At 43.0% G+C, this 21,664-nt stretch overlaps 1 protein-coding gene across 1 annotated transcript; it reads right to left on the reverse strand.

The window, feature by feature from the left end:
• Window positions 1-1,260: 1,260 nt before the first annotated feature.
• On the reverse strand, window positions 1,261-19,684 carry LOC144682108 (microtubule-associated protein 1 light chain 3 beta). The gene is made up of 4 exons (XM_078544444.1): window positions 19,516-19,684; window positions 10,696-10,751; window positions 6,247-6,353; window positions 1,261-3,763 (listed from the first exon to the last, which is right to left on the reverse strand). The coding sequence occupies exons 1-4, from the start codon at window positions 19,553-19,555 to the stop codon at window positions 3,589-3,591; spliced, it is 378 nt and encodes a 125-aa protein (XP_078400570.1). The 5' UTR covers window positions 19,556-19,684; the 3' UTR covers window positions 1,261-3,588.
• Window positions 19,685-21,664: the final 1,980 nt, after the last annotated feature.

A 21,664-nucleotide genomic window follows, 5' to 3' on the forward strand; every position in this document is an offset into this window, starting at 1 on the left:
CATTTATCCTATCAACATATCTTTGCATAGTCTGTATCCTCCTCACAACTTGCTTTCCTGCCTATCTTTGTATCATCAGCAAATTTGGCTACAAGCCATTCAGTCCCCTCATCCAAGTCACTAGTATAGATTGTAAATAGTTGAAGCCCTAGCACTGATACCTGCAGCACACTGCTACTTAATTTGCCTACCTAAAAATGACAATTATCCAGATGTTTCATGTTGGTTAGTCAATCTTCTGTGCTAATATATCACCCTCAACACAGCGGGCCCTTACCATCGGCAATAACCTATGTAATACCTTCTAGAATTTCTTTTGGAAATCTAATTACACATCTACAGGTTCCTCTTGATCCATCCTGCTTGTTACATCCTCAAAGAATTTGAATAAATTTGTCAAACACCATTTCCCTTTCACAAAACCATGTTGACTACACCTGATAGTATTTTTAAAGGTCCTACTATCTCTTTAATAATGACTTCTAGCATTTTCACAATGACATATCTTAGGCTAACTGGCCTATAGTTACCTGATTTCTGTCTCCTTTCTTCATTGAATAGTGGTGTGACATTTGTAGATTTCCAAACTGCTGGGATTTTTCCAGAATCTGGGGAATTCTGGAAGATCACAACCAATGCACCCTCTATCTTTGCAGCCACTCCCCATCATCCATGCTTTTCTGCTATTCTTGAGACGGTTATCTTCTTCTGCGAAGATTAGAAAATACTTGTCCAAAGCCTCTGCCATTTTCTTGTTTTCCATTAATTCCCTAATCTCACCCTCTAAAGGATCAATGCTCACTCTTGTTACCTTTTTCCATACTTAAAGCTTTTACTGCTTTTACATTTTTTGCTAGTTTCCTCTCAAATTCCAATTTCTCCCTCAAGTAATCATTTGCAGGTTTCCAAATTTTCCCAATCTTCTGGCCTACCAATCTTTACAGCATTGTACATCTTTTCTTTCAATTAGATACCAGCCTCAACTTCCTTAGTTCTCGTAAAGTCCTCTTTGAGAGTTATGAAATATCTCCTTAAATGTGTCACTGATTCTCTACCGTCTTACCTTTGAACCAATTTGCCCCATTCTATTTTAGTCAACTGTCTTCATAAATTTAAGACACTAGTGTCAAACCCACATTTCTCAAACTGAACATGAAATTCTGTTATGATCACTCTTACCTAACTGCAGATAGTTACAGATGAACATCAGGTTTTGCTTTGTATACAGTTTACATGTACTGCTGAAAAAAAAAAACAAGATTCCATACCTTTTTTATTTATTTTGAAAAGGGCAAATGCATCTTTCCATACAGGCACACATCTCAAAACAGTATCATATACAGTATATTTACAAGTCGTCAGTTCAGGTTCATCAACAGCAGATCCAAAGTAATACAATTTTAAAAAAAGTTCTAAATTACAAAACACAAATCCTTGTGTGCTCAAGAATATACATTAGTGAAATCTTGAATGACAAGTATTTCCAGAATTAATGCGAAAGTAAAAAATTAAAATGACAATTAAAAACTTAAAAGGCACTGTTGAACATTTTTGGACTTTTGTTGCATTCTGGTTTCAATGACTTTATGTTACAATCAGAATGAAATGTACAGAGGAGATACTAAGTGAAATACTGGTGACAATGGAAATATCTGGCACCAATTTCCTAGTAACATCATGGCTTCATTGGCCATTAATAATTCTCATTAATACATGGCTTCTGTTTTACGACAGATTTTGGAATGTGGTTTAGTAACAGTTGCACGTACTGATATAAAATACTGCATATTCATCAAACCTATTAGAGTTGGTCAAATAAATCGGCAGTATTACATCAAGAATTCCAGAATGCAGCTGATGCCCCACCAGATGTTGACAGTGCCAGCAGTAGCTAATTTTACAACTAAAAAAGTACAACAGTTCCAGGCAATAACATTACCCTTAAAGTTTAATGTTATTAACCCCTTTACTGGCTCAGTGCCTGTAATGCTTTACAGTATGGTAATCTGAGGATGCTATAAAGCATTATCTGTAATTATTACCCCTTCTGGTATTTAATGTATGCAGCAAAAGCAGAGCATCAGGGAAGAGGCTGTCTTCATTAATAACATTAACAAAAGGTATGCATAACAAGTCAAATAAGCTAAGTCAGTTTCATATTCTTAAACGTCCTGCCCCATTGGCATTCCAAGACTTCAGAATAAGTTTTAAATACATTTTATAGTAAAGAGAACAGTTAAAAGCACTTAACGTCAGCAAACAAAACAGAAGAAAACCTTTAGATGTACAAATAAGACATGAAAAATTAAAGGAAGTTATGACTGGTATTTGAATTTACAATCTGCATGCTTAATTATTCTGGATACTAAGCATTTCAAAAGGGGTAATTCCAAATTCATGGTCCAATAGAAATACTGGCATACAGTAATAAAATCAAGCAAGCAGTAGCTTGATAACAAGTACACATGAATATTAAAATGTAGGATTAATTTCATTACAGGTGAACAGAAGGTTCAAATGAGGATATGAAGGTCTTACACAAAATGGTATAGCATTTTAAGATTTGTATGTATACTTCAGCAGACTAGAGTGCATCTATATGCATTCTTGGAACAGGTATTTCAAAACTTTTTATTCTGATACTTATCTCAGTTTCACAAGAAGCATGTTCTAGATATATTTTGAATATGCATTTTCCAAATAGCCTGTAATTTCTCAATAATTAGTAAATATGAGCAACAGCAGGGATAGCTCAAGATTAGATACATTTGTAAAACAGCTCATTAGAAATCAATTTGAAAGGAAACAAATGGCTGTTCATGTGAAAAAGGGCATTTCTAAAATTGACCTGGATTGGGGACACTAAATGAAGAAACATATTGAGAGATCATTTATATTGTGGTATTTTCTGAACACAAATTAAGATATTGAAACAGAGCGATAAGCCTTTCCCATTTTAGAACTTGCTAATTAATTCCTGGCTGCCCCGCTTAGCAGCTCATTCACAAAGAATGGCTCTCCTGTCTCACATTGTTGGTGGATGCATATTACTCCTTGCAGTATTTTCACACCCATTTAAATTTCATGGCAAAGACTTAATGCAGATGGTCATATATGTGACTGATAAAAGTTAGAAATACAGCCATTTTATGAAAATTAGCCATTTAATAGCTCTCCAACAATGGCATTTTAAAATAGGAATTAAGTAGGGTTTGTTTTTAAATGTAATTCTTGATAATCTCACTCAAAACAAAACTCACTGCTTGGTCAATATTGCTTTTAAAAAAAGTTACTTAAATTTAGTTAAGAGTTTGTAGTCAATACAAGATGCCTGATGATCTCTGAACACAATTGGGATTTGGCTTAAAATTGCTGCAGCTAGCATTTACAAGAATATAGTATTCAATTTTGAGAACCTAACAAGCAAAAGGACTGCAGTTACACTATCAACTTTTATACCCAAATAATTTTATGCATCACCTCTTCTAATTCCTGGCTGAGCTGGAAAAACCACCTTTTGTTTTGCAATGCATTATGGCAGGGGCACTACAGGAACTTTGAGGGAGCTATTCCAAACCAGGATTATGGTTACAGTGCAGTGTCCATTCCAAAGGTTTCCTGGGACGCATAGACCATGTAGAGAAAACCATCTTCATCCTTCTCACGTTCGTAAACTTCAGATATGGGTGTAGAAACACTGACCATGCTGTGCCCATTCACCAACAGGAAAAAAGCCTGGTTTGAATTTAGCTGCAGACGCCTCCTATCAAGCACATAACCAGAAAGCAGATTTCAGAAATTAATAAATTTATTCATTTGGTAATTTCTCCTCCTTCAAACATATCAGAACGCATATATTAACACTTAAGCATCAGCAAAAATATAGGCCCATAGCTTCCACACTCCCCAGTGTTGGATTTGGGGGGTACCCAAAAGGTGCGCTGGGGAATCCCTCTGGCAAGTTCCCAGGTAAGGATATGCACAGCAATTGCCCAAAAGTGCTAACTTCCTCTGGACAATTGCGCTGCACTGGGAACCATCCAAAAATGCAATTTAAATTGCAAACTTTGATGGTTCCACCAGGGCTACACCAATAGTTACCCAGAAAAAGTTAGACAAGTTAAAACCTCTTCTAACTTCTGGGTAACTATTGTAAAGGCCCAGACCGACCCCATGGGACTCACCCATTCCTGACAAACCAACCTCCCGACTCCCCCACCAACCCTCTGGACATCCCTGACCTCCAGACATCCACTCCCAGACCTACAAGGATTCTTTTGATACAGGCCCCAAGTAGCTCCGACAACAGAAGTGGCAATGCAATTTTCAAGACCAGGTAAGTGTGCATTTATTTCTTCTAATTTCTGCAGGCCAGCACTTTCTGATACTAGTCAGAAGTTTCAGCCCATAGTTTGCCTAAACCTTATAAATGCCATGAGTCAGTCTTGATAATCAAAGGATCTCCTTACAGCAAGTTCCAACAATAACTTCAAGTTGTAAAGCAGACAAGGTGACACTGTCTGGTATTGTACTAAACCATACAAGTCAGGAGGTTTGTGTGAAGTTAGTGGATTCCATCAGTTTGGGCTGCTTAAGTAAGCCAGATCTGCCCCTCCTGTTAAAAAGCACTCATGAGGACAATTTGGCTACAATACATTGCATGATAAATATCCCACCAACATACCATTTAAGCTCAACTCCCCAACAGTGATGAGTAAGTACAAAAGGGAAAATGTAAAATTAATGTGCTTGCTCCATTTCTGAAGGGTTTTTAAAAATTTCTGTACTTCCATGATGTTATTAGTAAAACAAACATATTTAAAATAGAAATAAGTCACTTGATTCTTTACATATTGCTTACAATGCAATTTCATTCCATTCTTTCATTCCCATTTACAATTTGTTTTAGTACTATTATTTGACAAAGAAAACAAATTGAAGTCTGCATTGTATATCCTTACTTTTTAAGGAGAGTCTTGTAAACTACTTAAATCTCCAACTCATCTAATCATTTCTACAACCTTTTGTTTACTTTTTTTTTACAAAACTTGTGCTCTTGTATGTATAAAATATTTTGGTAGTTCTAACATGAAATGATAGTTCTTAAATACAAAACAATGTGTTAATAGGCTATATAATCAGAAGTTGGGTATGGTATTTAGCCTTAATAAGTAGGAAATTTATACACTGATTTTTCCCCCACTTAGTCTACATTTCTGACTAAGTAAAAATCAGATATGAACTTGACTACATTTCTGACTAAGTATAAAATCAGATATGAACTTAATGAATGTTAATAGGTCACAAGCCACTTTTTAAGCAGGTAAATGTAAACAGCCCCTTGTTCCAATTCTAGAGGCAGTTAAAGCCCTAGTGACTAAGGAGGCAAGTGTGGTCTCCAAGGTCCCCAACCCGACAACTCCACGGGTCTCTATGCTCCTCTAATTCTAGCCTCTAATATACTCCAGCTGTAAATTGCTCCATCATTGACTAGACCTCAAGCTCTGGAACTCACTCCATAAATCCCTTTCTCCTCCTCTTTGACAAAGCTATTCTAATAACTCCTTATGTGGTTCAAATTTTGTTTGATGATGCTCCTGTGAAACACTTTGGAATGTTTTGCTACCTTAATGGCAAACCAATGTGTTCATGAGCAGTGTGATTGAGCGGGCAATCAGCAGGAAGCTTACTAGAGCTATCTGCTCAGCAGCATGGTTTTAGCTGGGAAAATTTCAGTCAGACCTTTTCACATACTTGAGTCTTCCCAAGCCTTAAACTCTTGGATCTTTGGATCAATGTGATGGCCGACAGGAAAAAACAATGCCCAAAGTGAGTGCCAATTCTGAGCAATAATCACTTTGAAGAGCAAAAGCTTAATGACCTCAATTTGTACTTTACATTAAAATAAATTCCCACCCTTTGAAGGAACTAATAAAAACAAACTTGGATTAAATCTTGGCGTATTTTAACAAAGTTATTCATCACCATTTCTTGAGCAAAGTGGCATGCAGTAAAACAGCTCATGGGCCTCAGGTAACGTGGCTTCAAATATCAGTTACTAAGAGACGTATAGCGACTTGAAAGCAATGGGCATGAGCTCAAATTATCACAGCCCAAATAATCAAATTTTTGTTGATTAAAAATTGTTACCATTGCACATAAAATCATAAAACAGAATATTCCAACACTTTTGAAGGACAAGGCAACAATTCATTTCTCAAACATGAATTAAAATTAAAAGTTTACCTTATGATTTTGATCAGTTCACTCATGTTTACATGGTCAGGGACAAGAAATTTGGTCTTGTCCAAAACAGGCAATTGCTTTTCTCCCTTGTACCTTTCAATTATGACCTGAAAAATGGAAAGCAAAGTATCATACGGTTCAGTTCGTGTCTGTTTTGGCTCAGTGGTAGTACTCTTGCCTCCAAATTAGAATATCATGAATGCAAGCCCCACTTTAGAGATTAAAAACAGAAAATACTGAACAGGCCTGGCAGCATTTGTAGAGAGACAAAGAGAGTTAACATTTCACTGATGACCTTTCATCATGATAGATGCAATAGGTTTTAACCTATTGAGGAAGAAAGAGGAAGGGTGGATAAAAAGAACAAAGGGAGGATGTGGAATAGGGTAGAAGGCAAGAAAAGAGTTCATGCTGCACAGCCAAGGAGTGTGGTATTGGGACAAGAAAAGAAACAAAAGATGTAGAGAGAGATGCATGAATGGCAGAGCCATGAACAGCTGCCATATGAAAGCAAAAAGAGAAGAGAAAAACCAAAACCAGCAAGGAAGAAACAAAATGGAGGCAGAGATTGAGATATAAAATGGTTGTACTTCTGAGTCCAGAAGGCTGTAAAGCACCTAGTCAAAAGAGGTGCTCTTCCCCAGTTTACCTTAAGAGATCTGAGCATATAATCTAAGCTAACACACCAGCGTGGCAAAAATGCAGCACTGCACTGTCATACATACTGTCAGTGGGATCAGACTTGATGCCCAATCTGCCTTCTCTGATGCATGTTAAAGATTCCACTGCACTAGTCGAAGGAGAGTTTTCCTGCCAAAAATTAATTCCTCAACCAAAATTACAAAAAAAAACACGAACTGGTCATGTATCTGGTGCATAAATTGACTACCATGTTTTCCTACCCAACATCAGTGACCATTGATTTTCCCTCTTAGCTGCGTGGGTGAGTGGTCATACAACAATGCAGAACATATCGCACAGGAAACAAACAGGATGTACACAACCAGTGCTCCCTTTAAGGTGTGAACATGTATAGTTAAACGGCAATTTTAGCGGGAACGTGCAATGCAACAAACAGGCTGCAAACAGCTAAGAGAAATTAGAGCAACACTGGTGACTATACTCGTTAGAGGCAACATAGGAATTTGAAAGAAATGGTGGTGGAGTGAAGAAGCCAAGGGTTATACGTGCTAACAAGAATGATCCTGCAGGATTGAGCAGTTTTACAGAGGAGTGTGTGCCTTGAGAGTGCTTGATGTAGACCAACCAAATCTAATAGTGATGGCTAAGCCTGGTGACAGATTTGGTCAAGCGTGCATCCCAAGAGCTTGAGGGAGAGTTCTACTGGGCATAAGGATATCAAAGATGAGTGTAGTCGAGCAGATTGACAGTTGTTGAGGTGGTGTGGCATGTGGACGGCCAAAATCTAGGCAGGTGGGAGTTTGTTTGTTTTTTTGCTTTGAAACTACAGATATGAGTGGAATGTGCGCTGTTAAAGAAAGAAGTGATCAAGACCATGAAAGTAGAGGGGCCACTGAGATGGCAACTTTGAAGGGTGGCCATGAATATGGGTAGAAGTTGTTATATGGAGGGAGAAGTTTAGGCCAGACAGTGAAATCAGAGAGTGCAAGGAGTTTAAATGAAGATGAAAACCACCTGAAATGAGGAACTGATCAGTGCTGAAGCTGAAGGAGAATATGACCAGGAGAAACTCAGAACGGGGTGCAGGTAGATAGCAAGGATTTTGAAAGGAGGGAAGAGAGATGCTCAAAGGATCTGAATGCACCAGGAGTAGCGAGGAGAGATTAATTTGTGATTTCGTAATAAAAGCCACACCACTACCCCAGTGGTTTGGATGGGGCAGGTAATGAAAAATATAGACAGGCTGGAAACCTTCAGGAAGGGACAAGGTGTCACCAACTATGAGCCAGATTTCATTCAAGGCCCTGTCAATGCATTTGTGCACAATGAGGTGATGGAGGATAAGGGCTTGATCACGGGTAAATGAGAAGAAAATGTAGAGAGGAGCAGTGAGTATTGATCTACTGGCAGAGTCTGTGGTGGATGGAGTGAGCAGCATGACAAGTTTGGTAATGGGGAAGGATGAAACAGTTGGGTGTTCCTGTTCGCAAGGAGGCAGCATTAATGTATAGACAAATCTTACATAGAATGCCAAGCCATGCAGAAGGTAGCTGTGGGCTTATCCAGGGGGACGTTCAAGCTTGAGGCAGCAGCACAGAACAACAGTGCGGAGTGGGTGTGTGGGGGGAGAGGAGGAGGAGGAGAAGGAGGAGCAAAGGACATGAAAGGGATTATCAGTTATACAATAAATTACAATTTGTCCTACATAGGTGGAGTGAAAAATATACCAAGTTAGCACCAAGAATGCTCATTAACAATAACTGTTTAAGTGTGGCTTTTAATGTATTAAAAAGATTGTCATAAACCTTATTTCTACTTTTTTTAAAAAGTAGGAAAGAGACAATGAAACCTGTAAATTAGGAACACCCAAAGGGCTTGCATCGTGTCCTTTATTTGCACATGACCTTATTTTCAAAGCTATTATATGCACAGTAAACTGGATGAGCCAAATACTTCAGGACTGGCTGTATCTCCTGTGGTGTTCCTTCCCACCACCCCCACCAATCTCCCTCTATGTGCTGCAGGTACTAATGCTTAAAGTGCTGCAGAATGGGTAGAGGGCTGTGGCCAATTCATCAGTACACAACATACTGGAGTATGTTGGTGGCATTCCTGGATGTCTGATCACATGATCATTCAACCAATAATTTTTATAAATGTTACTAGATTTATCTTATAAAAGTCAAGGTCCCAAAGCAACAACTTGTATTTATATATCATCTTTAACATAATGAAACCTCACAAGGCACTTCACAGGAACATTATAAAACAAAAGGTGTTACATATTAGGTCAAATGACCAAAAGCTTGGTCAAAGAGGTAGTTTTAAATGTCTTAAAAGAGACAAGTGAGGTAGAGGGGGAGAGGTGTTAGGAGATATTTCAGAACTTGGTGCCTAGACAATTGAAGGCATGGCCACCAATGGTGCAGCAATTATAATCAGCAATGCACAACAGGTGAGAATTAGAGGAGCATGGCTATATCAGGGGATTGTGGAGCTGGAGGAGGTAACTGAGATAGGAAGGAGCAAGCCCATGGAAGGATTGGAAAACAAGGATGAGAATTTTAAAATCAAGACATTGTTTGACTGGGAGCCAATGTAGGTCAGCACTTGCTGAGTTATGACAAGATCAGCAGAGTTTTTGATGACTTCGAGTTTACCCTGTGGGTGACCAGCCAGGAGTGTTGGAAAGTCAAGTCTAGAGGTGACAAAGGCACAGATGAAGGGTTCTGCAGCAGATGAGCGGAGACAGGGGTGAAGCTGAGTGACGTTACAGAGAGATGGTGCAAATATAAGATCAAAAGCTCAACTAAGGATCAAATGTGACACCAAGGTTAGGAACAGACTGAATTAATCTCACACTGTAGCCAAGGAGAGAGATGAACTCAGTAGTTAAGGAATGGAGTTTACAGCAGGGACCGAAAACAATGGCTTCAGTCTTCCCCATATTTAATTGGAAGACATTGAATAAGCAGTCTGACAATTTAGCAACAGTGCAGGAGTTGAGAGAGGTGGTTGTGATGTAGAGCTGGGTGTCATCAGGGTATCTGTGAAAAGCTAAGTAGATTCTTCATTTGTGGCTTTGTACCAACCACTATTGTGAGAGGTTTCATGAACCAGGGAACAAGAAAAGAGCAAGTTGAGGGGCGGTGGGGACAGGAAAGCATTAGCTCCATTTCTTCCCTTCCTTCCTGCCAACCCCCCATTCCTCCCTACCCATAGCTTGAGCCCCTCAATTTCAGCCCACACCCGATTCATGGCTTTCCCCACCTGGCCGTTGTGTAATGGAGGTCTCTTTACCCAGCATGCATAGTGACAAAGAAATCCCTCTGTCTTTGTGATATTGCAAGTTTTATTTTAATCCTAGAGATAAAGTGGTTTCTCGGTCATTATGCACATTGGTTAAAAAGATCTCCATTACATTAAAGCTGTTATACATTTTGCCACCTCTCACTTACCCGAAGGTCTGGTGTTTTTACTTGTAAATTTACTTGGAGGTTGCCCATTGTTTGTAAGCTGACAGCGCAGGTGGTTTTAAGGTGCAGTTTCTGTCTATTATATTGCAAGTTATACAGGACTGTTAGCGAGTGTCCGCTTTTGGCGATATCCATTTGTATATTCAGTGAAACCTATACAAAGAACTTGCTAGGCCAAACTGACCAAAGACATGCTATATCACAAAGAGCCAATAAATGTGCTATATTAAACAAATTCTCAATTGCCATTTTACAGTACATTATATAACTTAAAAATGCTTTTTTGGCACAAAAGCCATTTTACTTTTAAATTTCCCCAAAGAGTACTCACAGGGATTTTGTTGGGATGTTGTTCTCGAATAAGATGCACATCTTCCACTCTCTGCTCTGTAAAGTAGCATAATAATTATTTTAGAAAACCAAGCTACAGAAACCTCGAACTGAGATTAATAAAACATCACTTGCCCTCATCCCCAGACATTCCCTAGTTCAGAATAGTCCAGCGATCTGCAAGAGACCCCAGCAACTCCTCTATTCACCTGGCCATGGAATACCATGGAGCAAAACCAGACAGTGGCCAAAAGGTACTTCTGTAATAATGCAATTTCCTACAGACATGCAATTAACACAATAGGCTAAAATAAGACCCACCATACACAAAAAATATGTACTAAAAAATTAGACCTACCATAGCAAAGCAACCCCATTAGAGATCCCAATACATGCAAAAAAAAAAATCAAGAGCCCGATTAAAAAAAAGCCCCAAAACACAAAAAATAGGCTTAAATACATAATACACAGCAAAGATTAGCAGCACATACACCAAGCAAGTCTCCCTCTACGTACACAAATAAACACAAGGTCCCCCATGGGCATGATGGGCTGAATAGCCTCCTTCATTGCTGTAAATCTAGGTTTCTAAACCTCCATGTCCCAAATCTGAAAGCTTCAACTCTTAAAGACGAGAAAAGATCCAACCAGGAAACAACCTTTTCATGACGATTTTTGTTAAAAAAGCCAAAACAACTTTTCTAAAAGTATGAATAGCATCCATTCACTTTGCAACATCAAAAAACCACAGATTAGTAAATATCAGCATTGAATTCAGTGCCGCACCCGAGTAAATCAAACAGAAAATTGGAAACATAAAGCCTGGGCTTAAGAACTGCTCAGTGAGTAAAAATATAATTATTAGCGATTATTCTGTGGCGAGTGGTTCACTTTCTGACTTCACAAAGTCTCTCCACATGGCATGGCACAAGACAGCAGTGTGATGGAATGCTTCCACTTGTCTGGAGGGGTGCAGCTGAAACACCAAAAAGCTCAAACCATCCAACTGAGCTTTGATAGCCATCTAACCCACCAGCTTAAACATGCATTCTCTCCATCACCATCGTACCATCGCCAAGTATCTACAGGATGCACTGCAGCAAGTCACCATGATTTCTTCAGATGGCCTCCTACACACACAACCTCCACTACCTAGAAGGTGGCAGGGGCTGCATGGAAACACCATCATCTCCAATTTCCGTCCAAGTAACATATCATCTCAACTTAGACATATATCACTGTTTCTTTATCATTGCAGGAGTTCCCCTGGGTAGTTTTTAAACCCAACCATCTTCAGCTGCTTCAATGGCCTTCCTTCCATCATGTGTCAGATGTGGGGATGTTTGCTGATGATTGCACAATGTTCAGTACAATTTGAGATTCCTCAGGTACTGAAGCAGTCCATTTCCATACGCAACAAGACCTAGACAACATTCAAGTTTGGGCTAAGTGGCAAATAACATTTGGACCACACAAGTGTCAAGCAATGAAATTCTCCAACCAGAGAGAGAATCTAACCTTGACATTCACTGACATTACCAGTGCTGAATCCCCCACCTTCAACATCGTGTAGGTTATTATTGATCAGAAACTGAACAGGACCAGCCATGTAAATACTGTGGCTACAAGAGCAGGTCAGAGGCTGGGAATTCTGTAGCAAGTAACCCTGGCTTCCCAAAGCCTGTCCATCATCTACAAGGCACAAGTCAGGAGTGTGATGGAATATTCTCCATTGCCTGGATAAGTGCAGCTCCAACAACACAAGCAGCTCAATGCCATCCAGGACAAAGCAGCCCACTTGATTGGCACCCCATCAATCACCTTAAATATTCATCCCCTCCACTAGTGGCAGCAATGTATACCATCTACAAGATGCACTGCAACAACTCACCAAGGCTTCTTTGATAGCCCCTTCCAAACCCATGATCTGTACCACTTAGCAGGAGAACAAACATATGGGAACACCACCACCTCTATCCTCTATCAGGGCAGGCTGAGGGCTCTCTGCTTCTTCCTTAAACAGAGGCCCAAACAATTCCCATCCACCACTAGCCTGCTCTGCCTGGCTGAACTTGCTCTCTCATTGAACAACCTCTCTTTTAACGACTCATTTCCTCCAAATAAAAGGTGTGGCTATGGGTATCCTCATGGGCCCTAGTTATGCCTTTCTTTTTGTGGGGTCTGTGGAATATTGCTTGTTCCAATCCTACTCAGGCCCCCTCCCACAAACTCTTTTCCCAGTACATCGATGATTGTTTCTTTGTGCTCTCGACCGGACCTAGAAAAATTAATCAATTTTGCTTCCAATTTCAATTTCTCTCACATAGTCCAACTCCAATACTTCCCTTCCCTGACTTGTCTGTCTCCATTTCTGGGGATAGGCTGTCTACCAATATTCATTACAAGCCCGACTCCCACTGCTACCTCGACTGCACCTCCTCAAACCCTATTTCCTCGAAGGGCTCCAGTCCATTCTCCCAGCTTATCCGTCACATCTGTTCTGATAAAGCTACTCCACGGTGCTTCTGACATGTCTTCCTTTTTCCGCAGCAGAGCATTCCCCCCCCACTGTGGTTGACAGGAACCTCAATCATGTCTAACCATTTCCCGCACTTCTGCCCTCACCCCTCCCAGAACCACAATAGGGTTCCCTTTGTCCTCACTTTCCACCCCACCAGCCTCTGTATTCAAAGGATTATCTTCTGCCATTCTGCCAAATCCAGCATGATGCCACCACATCTTCCCCTTCCGTCCCCTGTCAGCATTCTGAAGGGATCTTCAATATGCCCTGGTCCACTCCTCTATCACTTCATCCTCTTCCCAAGGCACCTTCCTCATTGCAATCACAGAAGTTTAACACCTGTTCCGTTACTTCCTCTCTCCTCACTGTCCAATGTCCCAAACACTCCTTTCCAGGTAAAGCAGCTATTTACTTGTACTCCTTTCAATTTAGTCTTTTTAATTCAAATGTGGCAGGTGGCATGGCATGTGGGCGTAACTGGACAGGCCAGCATTTATTGCCCATCCCTAATTGTCCTTGTTCAGAGGGCATTGAAGAGTCAACCACATTGCTGTGGGTCTGGAGTACGTCAGCCAGATTTCCTTCCCTAAAGGGACATTAGTGAACCAGAAGGGTTTTTACGAGGGATTCATGGTGATGATCACACTTTTAATTCCAGATTTTTACTGAATTCAAATTTCAACCATCTGCTGTGGTAGGATTCGAATCCACGTCCCCTGAGCATTACCCTGGATCTCTGGAATACTGGTGCAGTGACAATACCACTACACCACTGCCTCCCCATATCTACTGTATCCAGTGCCACATGCAGTCTCCTCTATATTAGGGAGACTAAATGCAGACTGGGCAATTGCTTTGTGAAACACCCCTGCTCAGTCTGCAAGCATGACCCCAACCTTCTAATCACTTGCCATTTCAACTTGTCGTCTTGCTCTCATTTCTACCCTCGACCTAATACAATACTCCAGTGAAGCCCAAAGCAAGCTGGAAGAGCAGCACCTCATCTTCCAATTAGGACTCAACATTGAGTTTAACTACTTGAGAGATCATGAACACTCTCCTCCATCTTATCCCCCCTCAAACCCTGCCCAAGTGCCAGTCTGTATCTTGTTCTCCTGTATTTGCTTGCAGACAGTGTTGACCTTTATTCTGCTATTAACACAAACTCTGGACCAATGCTGTGTGTCTTTAACACTACCATTACTATCCTTTTGCCTTGTGTTCGATGACATTTGTGCATTTAATCTACTCCAACCTCCAAGTTATCCCTTTTGCTCCACCTGCCCTTCCCCTTTTCCATAGCATAAAACCCATCACATCCCTAGCTCTCTTCAGTTCCGAGGAAGGATCATATTGGATGTTTTGGGTAATATTGGACTCAAAACGTTAACACTCTCCCCCACAGATGCTGTCAGACCAGCTACAATTTTCCAGCACTGTTTTTATACCACCCCCTGTATGTTCCCCTCCAAGCCACACACCATTCAACTTGGAAGTATATCACTGTTCACACTGTCAATGGATCAAGAACTTGGAATTCCCTTCCCAACATCACTGCAGGTGTACCTACATCTCAAACAGCAGCAGTTCAAGAAGACAGTTCACCATCGCCACCTCAAGTGTAATTAGGGATAGGCAATAAATGTTGGCCTTGCCAGCAACTCATCCCATGAAAAAAATCCATTAAAAAAACCATAGACATTTACAACATAAAAGGCAGCCACCTGGCCATTGGTGTCTGAGATGAATTTTCCCCGGAGCAACAAAATTAATCTACTGTACAGTACTTTCCCTACACCCCTATATCATCTGCTTTAACCATTTACCCAATAACCTTTAAAATGCAATGAAATTGGACGCATCCACTGCCTGTTGCAGAGTATTGCACGTTCCAACAAAAGCTTATGTGAAGAAAATGTCCAACTTTCCCCTTTATCACAATTTAAATTGACATCACAACTTATATTGACAGGAAGTAATCTTTCCCAATTCACTACAGAAAAAATGGCTCATGAATTTTAAAAACCTCAAATTTCCTCAATTTCTTCTATTTCAATGGAAATAGTCACAGTATCTCTAATGTCTCTTCCTAACTACAGGATCTGATCCCTGGCATCCATGTAAATCAATAATGTGCATTATGACTTTAACATTTTTTAAATGAAGTACCCAAAATAGCATACATTATGCAATTTGTGGCCTAATCAATGCTGGAGATAAATTCAATATTTGCTTTTGTACCCATTTTTAAAAAATGCTATTGGCACCAATGGTTTTACAGCTTATGCTCACTTTTAGAGAAGTATTTATTTGCATCCATAGATCTGTTTATCCAGATTTTATATTTTTCACTGCTTATACTCCCATTTGCTTTTCCTCCCAAAATGCATTACCTCACACTTGCATCACATTAAATTGCATCTGACAGCTGTCTGCCAATACCATTCTTCCTGAAGTCTTGAATCCACTTTGGCACTTGCCAAACCACCAATTTGGGCCAAATTTTGAGGTTGTCCTCCTCTGTGCCTAAGCCAAATCATTTGTGTATACATATCAAAATAAAAAGTGGAACGCAGTACTACCCACAGGGAACATCATTTCGAACTCTCCCCAATTTGAGCAACACCCATTTACCCCAAGTGTTCTGAGTCAATCAATTTTCCTATCCACATTTCCTATTACAAAAGCGCATTTGAATTTTTTCAACAAGCTTTGAGACAAATATTTTTTGGAAGCCCATATAGAACACATCTACTGCACTCCTTTTATCTAATTAGTCAATCCTTTCAAACAAACTTAGTTTTGGCAGTGAACACTGGAACGCTAATTAACATGAACCCATAATAACCGAGTCCAACTCGGATGCACCTGACTTTTAAAAGGCAACCTAACAGTAGTGGGTTGCGAACAAAATCTACATCAGGCCTGGGTAATGATGTAAAATAAAGTATGGATGTGCTAGGAGAACAAGTGAAAAGAAAGTTACTGATATAGTATTAGTTTTAGGTGTGTAGATTTCATAGAATTGCCATAATATAAAAGCAAAATACTGCGAATGCTGGAAATCTGAAACAAAAACAAAATTGCTGGAAAAACTCAGCAGGTCTGACAGCATCTGTGGAAAGGAAGACAGAGTTAACGTTTCGAGTCTGTATGACTCTTCATCACCATCTGGGCTTATTGCTTTGAAACGTCGGAATCCAATCCTGCCATTCTATCAGTCGGAGATTTATTCCAAAAAGCTGCACTGAAGAGATGTTATTTTTATATCGATAATACACAAAAAAAGCTCAACTGTCTGAAATAATCTTGTTGTAAAATAAGGTGGCAATTTTCCCAATCAATAGCTATAAAAATACATACACAAATCACCAAAACTCCAAATACCCCCTCAAATTGATGTAGAAATATCTTCAAAAATTTGATTTTCCTACCTGCAATGTCAAATGGATTATTTAGCACAACTTTTCTTTAAACACAAAAAGCCTTAAAAATCTGTAATTAACCAAATATAACATCCAAGTGGCAAATGAATCTTAACTCATCCAAAAACACTTATTTTAGCAATCTACCCATAAATTTTAAACTTCAGAAGCAATAAACCCCTGTGCTTTTTGCAAGCAAAAAACCTCATTATCAATCCGACATATCACCATTGACATTCACAATAAATGTCAATGTCAAGAATGTTTCTCAGCAGAAAAGAAAACTTATCCACTTGTTTCTGCACCAGCTGCCAGAGATCCACTTCAGATCTCAAGACTCAAGCTGCTTAGTTCTCTGCTCTTACAATGCAAAAGCCACTAGCTATCCATTGATTCCTGCTCAGAAGCATCTAGAGGCTTTACAGTTGGATACGAACATATGAATTAGGAGGAATAGGCCACTCAGCCCCTTGAGCCTGCTCCACCATTCAATAAAATCATGGCTGATTGGATTGTAATCTCAAACCCACGTTCCCAAATACTCCGATAACCTTTCACCCCCTTGCTTATAAAGGACAAAGCAACAATGACCATTTAGACTCAAATCTATACACCACTGCTCAAACTCTTCTGCAATTTCCATTAATTACAAAAATATTATAGACTAGGACAATGCAAGGAAAAATTTTGATTCAAACTGGAGTTAGGATAAAACACGACGTATTGACATGTCAACAACAATGCATGAGAAAACAGGGCTGTAATAAACCATCTTCCATGGGATGAGGAGAAAAGTTGATTTTATCTTTTTGATAAAAATAATATTGTGGATGCAGCATGCATTAGCAGATACACGATGCAACAATTTTTCATGATGCAACATGTTTACTTCAAATACAGCCTTGCATAGCAGTAATTTCAAGATATCAGTAAGAGATAGGGACACAGCCATTGCAGGCATGACAAAAACAAAAATACCTGGAAAAACTCAGGTCTGGCAGCATCTGCAGAGAGGAACACAGTTAATGTTTCGAATCTGTATGACTCTTCAACAGAACTAAGTAAAAATAGAAAAGAGGTGAAATATAAACTGGTTTAAGGGGGGGTGAGACCAGTAGAGCTGGATAGAGGGCCAGTGATAGGTGGAGATAGCCAAAAGATGTCATAGACAAAAGAACAAAGAGGTGTTGAAGGTGGTGATATTATCTAAAAAAAATGTGCTAATTAAGGGTAGAAAGCAGAACAAGCAAGGTACAGATAGCCCTAGTGGGGGAGGGGTGGGGTTGGGTGAAGGGTGAAATAGGCTAAAAGGTAGATATAAAACAATGGAAATACATTTAAAAATAATGGAAAAGGTGGGAAAAGAAAAATCTATATAAATTATTGGAGAAAAAAAAGGCAGACATGAACTTGACAAGTCAGGTGGCCTTTTCTCAGATGGAATACTCTGTTTAGTTTTTAAAAAATGAAGTTGGGCAATCATTTCAGTTGCAACATTAAATAAGATGCTAATAGGGGCAACAAAGCCACCTCTCCTCTCTCCCCCCGCAACTCCCCCACCGCTCCCCCCTTCTCATCCCAGCTCTGCTTTCCTCCCCTCTTCCCCCACCCCCAGCTCTCCTCCCCTCTTCCCCCCCCCCAGCTCTGCTTTCCTCCCCTCTCCCCTCTCCCCCCTCCCCCCAAGCTCTGCTCTCCTCCCCCTCCCCCCCAAGCTCTGCTCTCCTCCCTTCTCCACCCCCCCAGCTCTGCTCTCCTCCCTTCTCCACCCCCCCAGCTCTGCTCTCCTCCCTTCTCCCCCCCCCCCAGCTCTCTGCTCTCCTCCCTTCCCCCCCAGCTCTCTGCTCTCCTCCCTCCCCCACCCCCCCAGCTCTCTGCTCTCCTCCCTCCCCCACCCCCCCAGCTCTCTGCTCTCCTCCCTCCCCCACCCCCCCAGCTCTGCTCTCCCTCCCCCACCCCCCCAGCTCTGCTCTCCCTCCCCCACCCCCCCAGCTCTGCTCTCCTCCCTCCCCCACCACCCCCAGCTCTGCTCTCCTCCCTTCCCCACCACCCCCCAGCTCTGCTCTCCCCCAGCTCTGCTCTCCTCCCTTCCCCCCCCTCCAGCTCTGCTCTCCTCCCTTCCCCTCCCCCGCTCTCTGCTCTCCTCCCTTCCCCCCCCCAGCTCTCTGCTCTCCTCCCTTCCCCCCCCCAGCTCTCTGCTCTCCTCCCTTCCCCCCCCCAGCTCTCTGCTCTCCTCCCTCCCCCACCCCCCCAGCTCTCTGCTCTCCTCCCTCCCCCACCCCCCCAGCTCTCTGCTCTCCTCCCTCCCCCACCCCCCCAGCTCTGCTCTCCTCCCTCCCCCACCCCCCCCAGCTCTGCTCTCTCCCCCTCCCCCAAGCTCTGCTCCCTCCTCCCCCACCCAAGCTCTGCTCCCCCCTCCCTCCCCCCCAAGCTCTGCTCCCCCCTCCCCCAAGCTCTGCTCCCCCCTCCCCCAAGCTCTGCTCCCCCCCCCCCAAGCTCTGCTCCCCCTCCCCCAAGCTCTGCTCCCCCCTCCGCCAAGCTCTGCTCCCCCCTCCCCCTCCCCCAAGCTCTGCTCCCCCCTCCCCCTAGCTCTGCTCCCCACCTCCCTCCCCCCCCCCCCCCCCCCCAGCTCGAGCCCCAACACCCCCGCCCAGGTTTAAACTAACGGCTCCGGGAGCTTTCTGCTGCAGAGAATCCGCCCCGCCCGCGTTCGCCAAGGACAGAGACCGAAATCTCCACAGCGACTGGTCTTTACAAGGCCTGTGCGGCGGTGGGGGGCTCCGCGGCATTGGCCGTAACCCATGGCCGCCCACAGGGGGCCCGACTCCTCCTCCACCCCCCAGCCCCACCGCTTGTTGGAAATCGACCGGGCACCTACCGAAAGTCCTCCTCTGTTTGAAGGATTTCTCTGACGGCATTATGAACTGGAACAGCCCTGATTGAACAGAGGCCGGGCTCAGTTTCAATACAGGCCCAAGTTACCAAGTCAGTCAGTCTCTCCTCTCCCCACCGAGCGGATCCGTCCTCCGACTGTCAGCTGACTGAGCACACCTAAACTTAACAGCTCACCACCGCCGCTCCCATTCGTTCAGCCTTCGATTGACATTCCCACCAGCCAATCATTCGCCAGCACTGTGTCCCGCCCAAATGGTTTGACGGACAAGGGATTCTAGCTTTTGATTGGTCACTGCTATCTGCTATAATATTATACAAACTATTCTGCCCGGTGACTTTTCCCATTGGTTAGGACGGGACAAGGGAGGTGACGGGAGCGGTCCATCAGGTGCACTGATTGGCTGCTTGGCGTTTTGACATCAAGTTAAGTTGAATAAATTATTGGGATCCAGAAGTAAACAAGCTGGGTGGCGCAAGCGCGGCCGAGCCTGGGAGCCAACTGCTGCAGAGCTGCCATTGGCTGCACGGTCAATCCGCTTTGGAGCAATCGCCGCAGGGTAAGCCCACGACACGCTCTGGCACAGCACTGGCACCCACCCAGTCACTGGCTGGAGGGTCATCCGCTGCGTAGCCCTGGCACCCGGCCGCTGGCTGCAGGGGGGTCAGCCCGCTGCACAGCACTGGCTGCAGGGTCAGCCCACTGCACAGCACAAGAAGCTGGGCACTAGCTGTAGGGTTAACCCGCTGCACAGCACCGATGCAGGGTCAAGCCCATTGCACAACACTGACACCAGGGTCACTGGCTCCAAGGTCGACCCATTCCACAGCACTAGGAACCACCCTGCAGGGTCAGCCAGCTGCACAGCACCGACACCTGGTCACTGGCTGCAGAATCAGACTGCTCCACAGCACTGGCATCCGGCCACTGGCTGCAGAATCAGGCTGCTCCACAGCACCGGCATCCGGCCACTGGCTGCAGAATCAGGCTGTTCCACAGCACCGACACCCGGTCACTGGCTGCAGAATCAGGCTGCTCCACAGCACTGGCATCCAGACACTGGCTGCAGAATCAGGCTGCTCCACAGCACCGACACCCGGACACTGGCTGCAGAATCAGGCTGCTCCACAGCACTGACATCCGGCCACTGGCTGCAGAATCAGGCTGCTCCACAGCACTGGCATCCGGACACTGGCTGCAGAATCAGGCTGCTCCACAGCACCGACACCCGGTCACTGGCTGCAGAATCAGACTGCTCCACAGCACTGGCATCCGGACACTGGCTGCAGAATCAGGCTGCTCCACAGCACCGACACCCGGTCACTGGCTGCAGAATCAGACTACTCCACAGCACTGACACCTGGTCACTGGATGCAGGGTCAGCCCGCTGCACAGCACTGGGACCCGGTCACTGGTTCAGGGTCAACCCACTTCATAGCACTGGCACCTGAACAGTGGATGCAGGGTCAGACTGCTCCATGGCACTAGGACCTGGCCACTAGCTACAGCATCAACCCACCACAACACAGGGTTAACCCGCTCCACAACACTGGAACTCAATCTGCAGGGTCAGCCCGCTCTACAATACTGGGATCCGGTCACTGGTTGCAGGGTCAGCTGGCTCCACAACACTAGGACTCGGCTGCTCCTCAGGGGTCAGCCCGCTCTACAGAGGCACTTCACAAAGCGCTCAATGGTCAGAATCTTTCCCCAGATCGTTCATGAAGAATCATTAAATTCAGTTTTATAAGCAGTACAATAACCAGTTTCCGGTCACTGGAAAGTTGTAATCTCTCACGCGCAGCATAAACATTCACTGCTTTTAATTCACCTCTTACTGGGCACCCAGTGCACTTCATTACATCAGAGATGTTTTTATATACACACATAAAAATGCAGATGTTAAATCCGAGTTGCTATTACTTAGCTCCGCCCACCTCTTGCAAACTTGGCCCCTAAACCTCTTTACTTTAATTCCACTTTTAAAAGGTTCACAACTCACTGCAACTCATGACCTTGTTACTGTTGTGATTAATGAACTATATGTACCATATACAACTTCAGAACATAAATGGAAATCTGGAAAGCAAAGACAGGGCATGAAAAAACATTGGCAAGTAAAATCAAGGAAAAC

This window comes from Cetorhinus maximus, chromosome 6 (assembly GCF_964194155.1).
Source record: "Cetorhinus maximus chromosome 6, sCetMax3.hap1.1, whole genome shotgun sequence".
Lineage (NCBI taxonomy): Eukaryota > Metazoa > Chordata > Chondrichthyes > Lamniformes > Cetorhinidae > Cetorhinus > Cetorhinus maximus.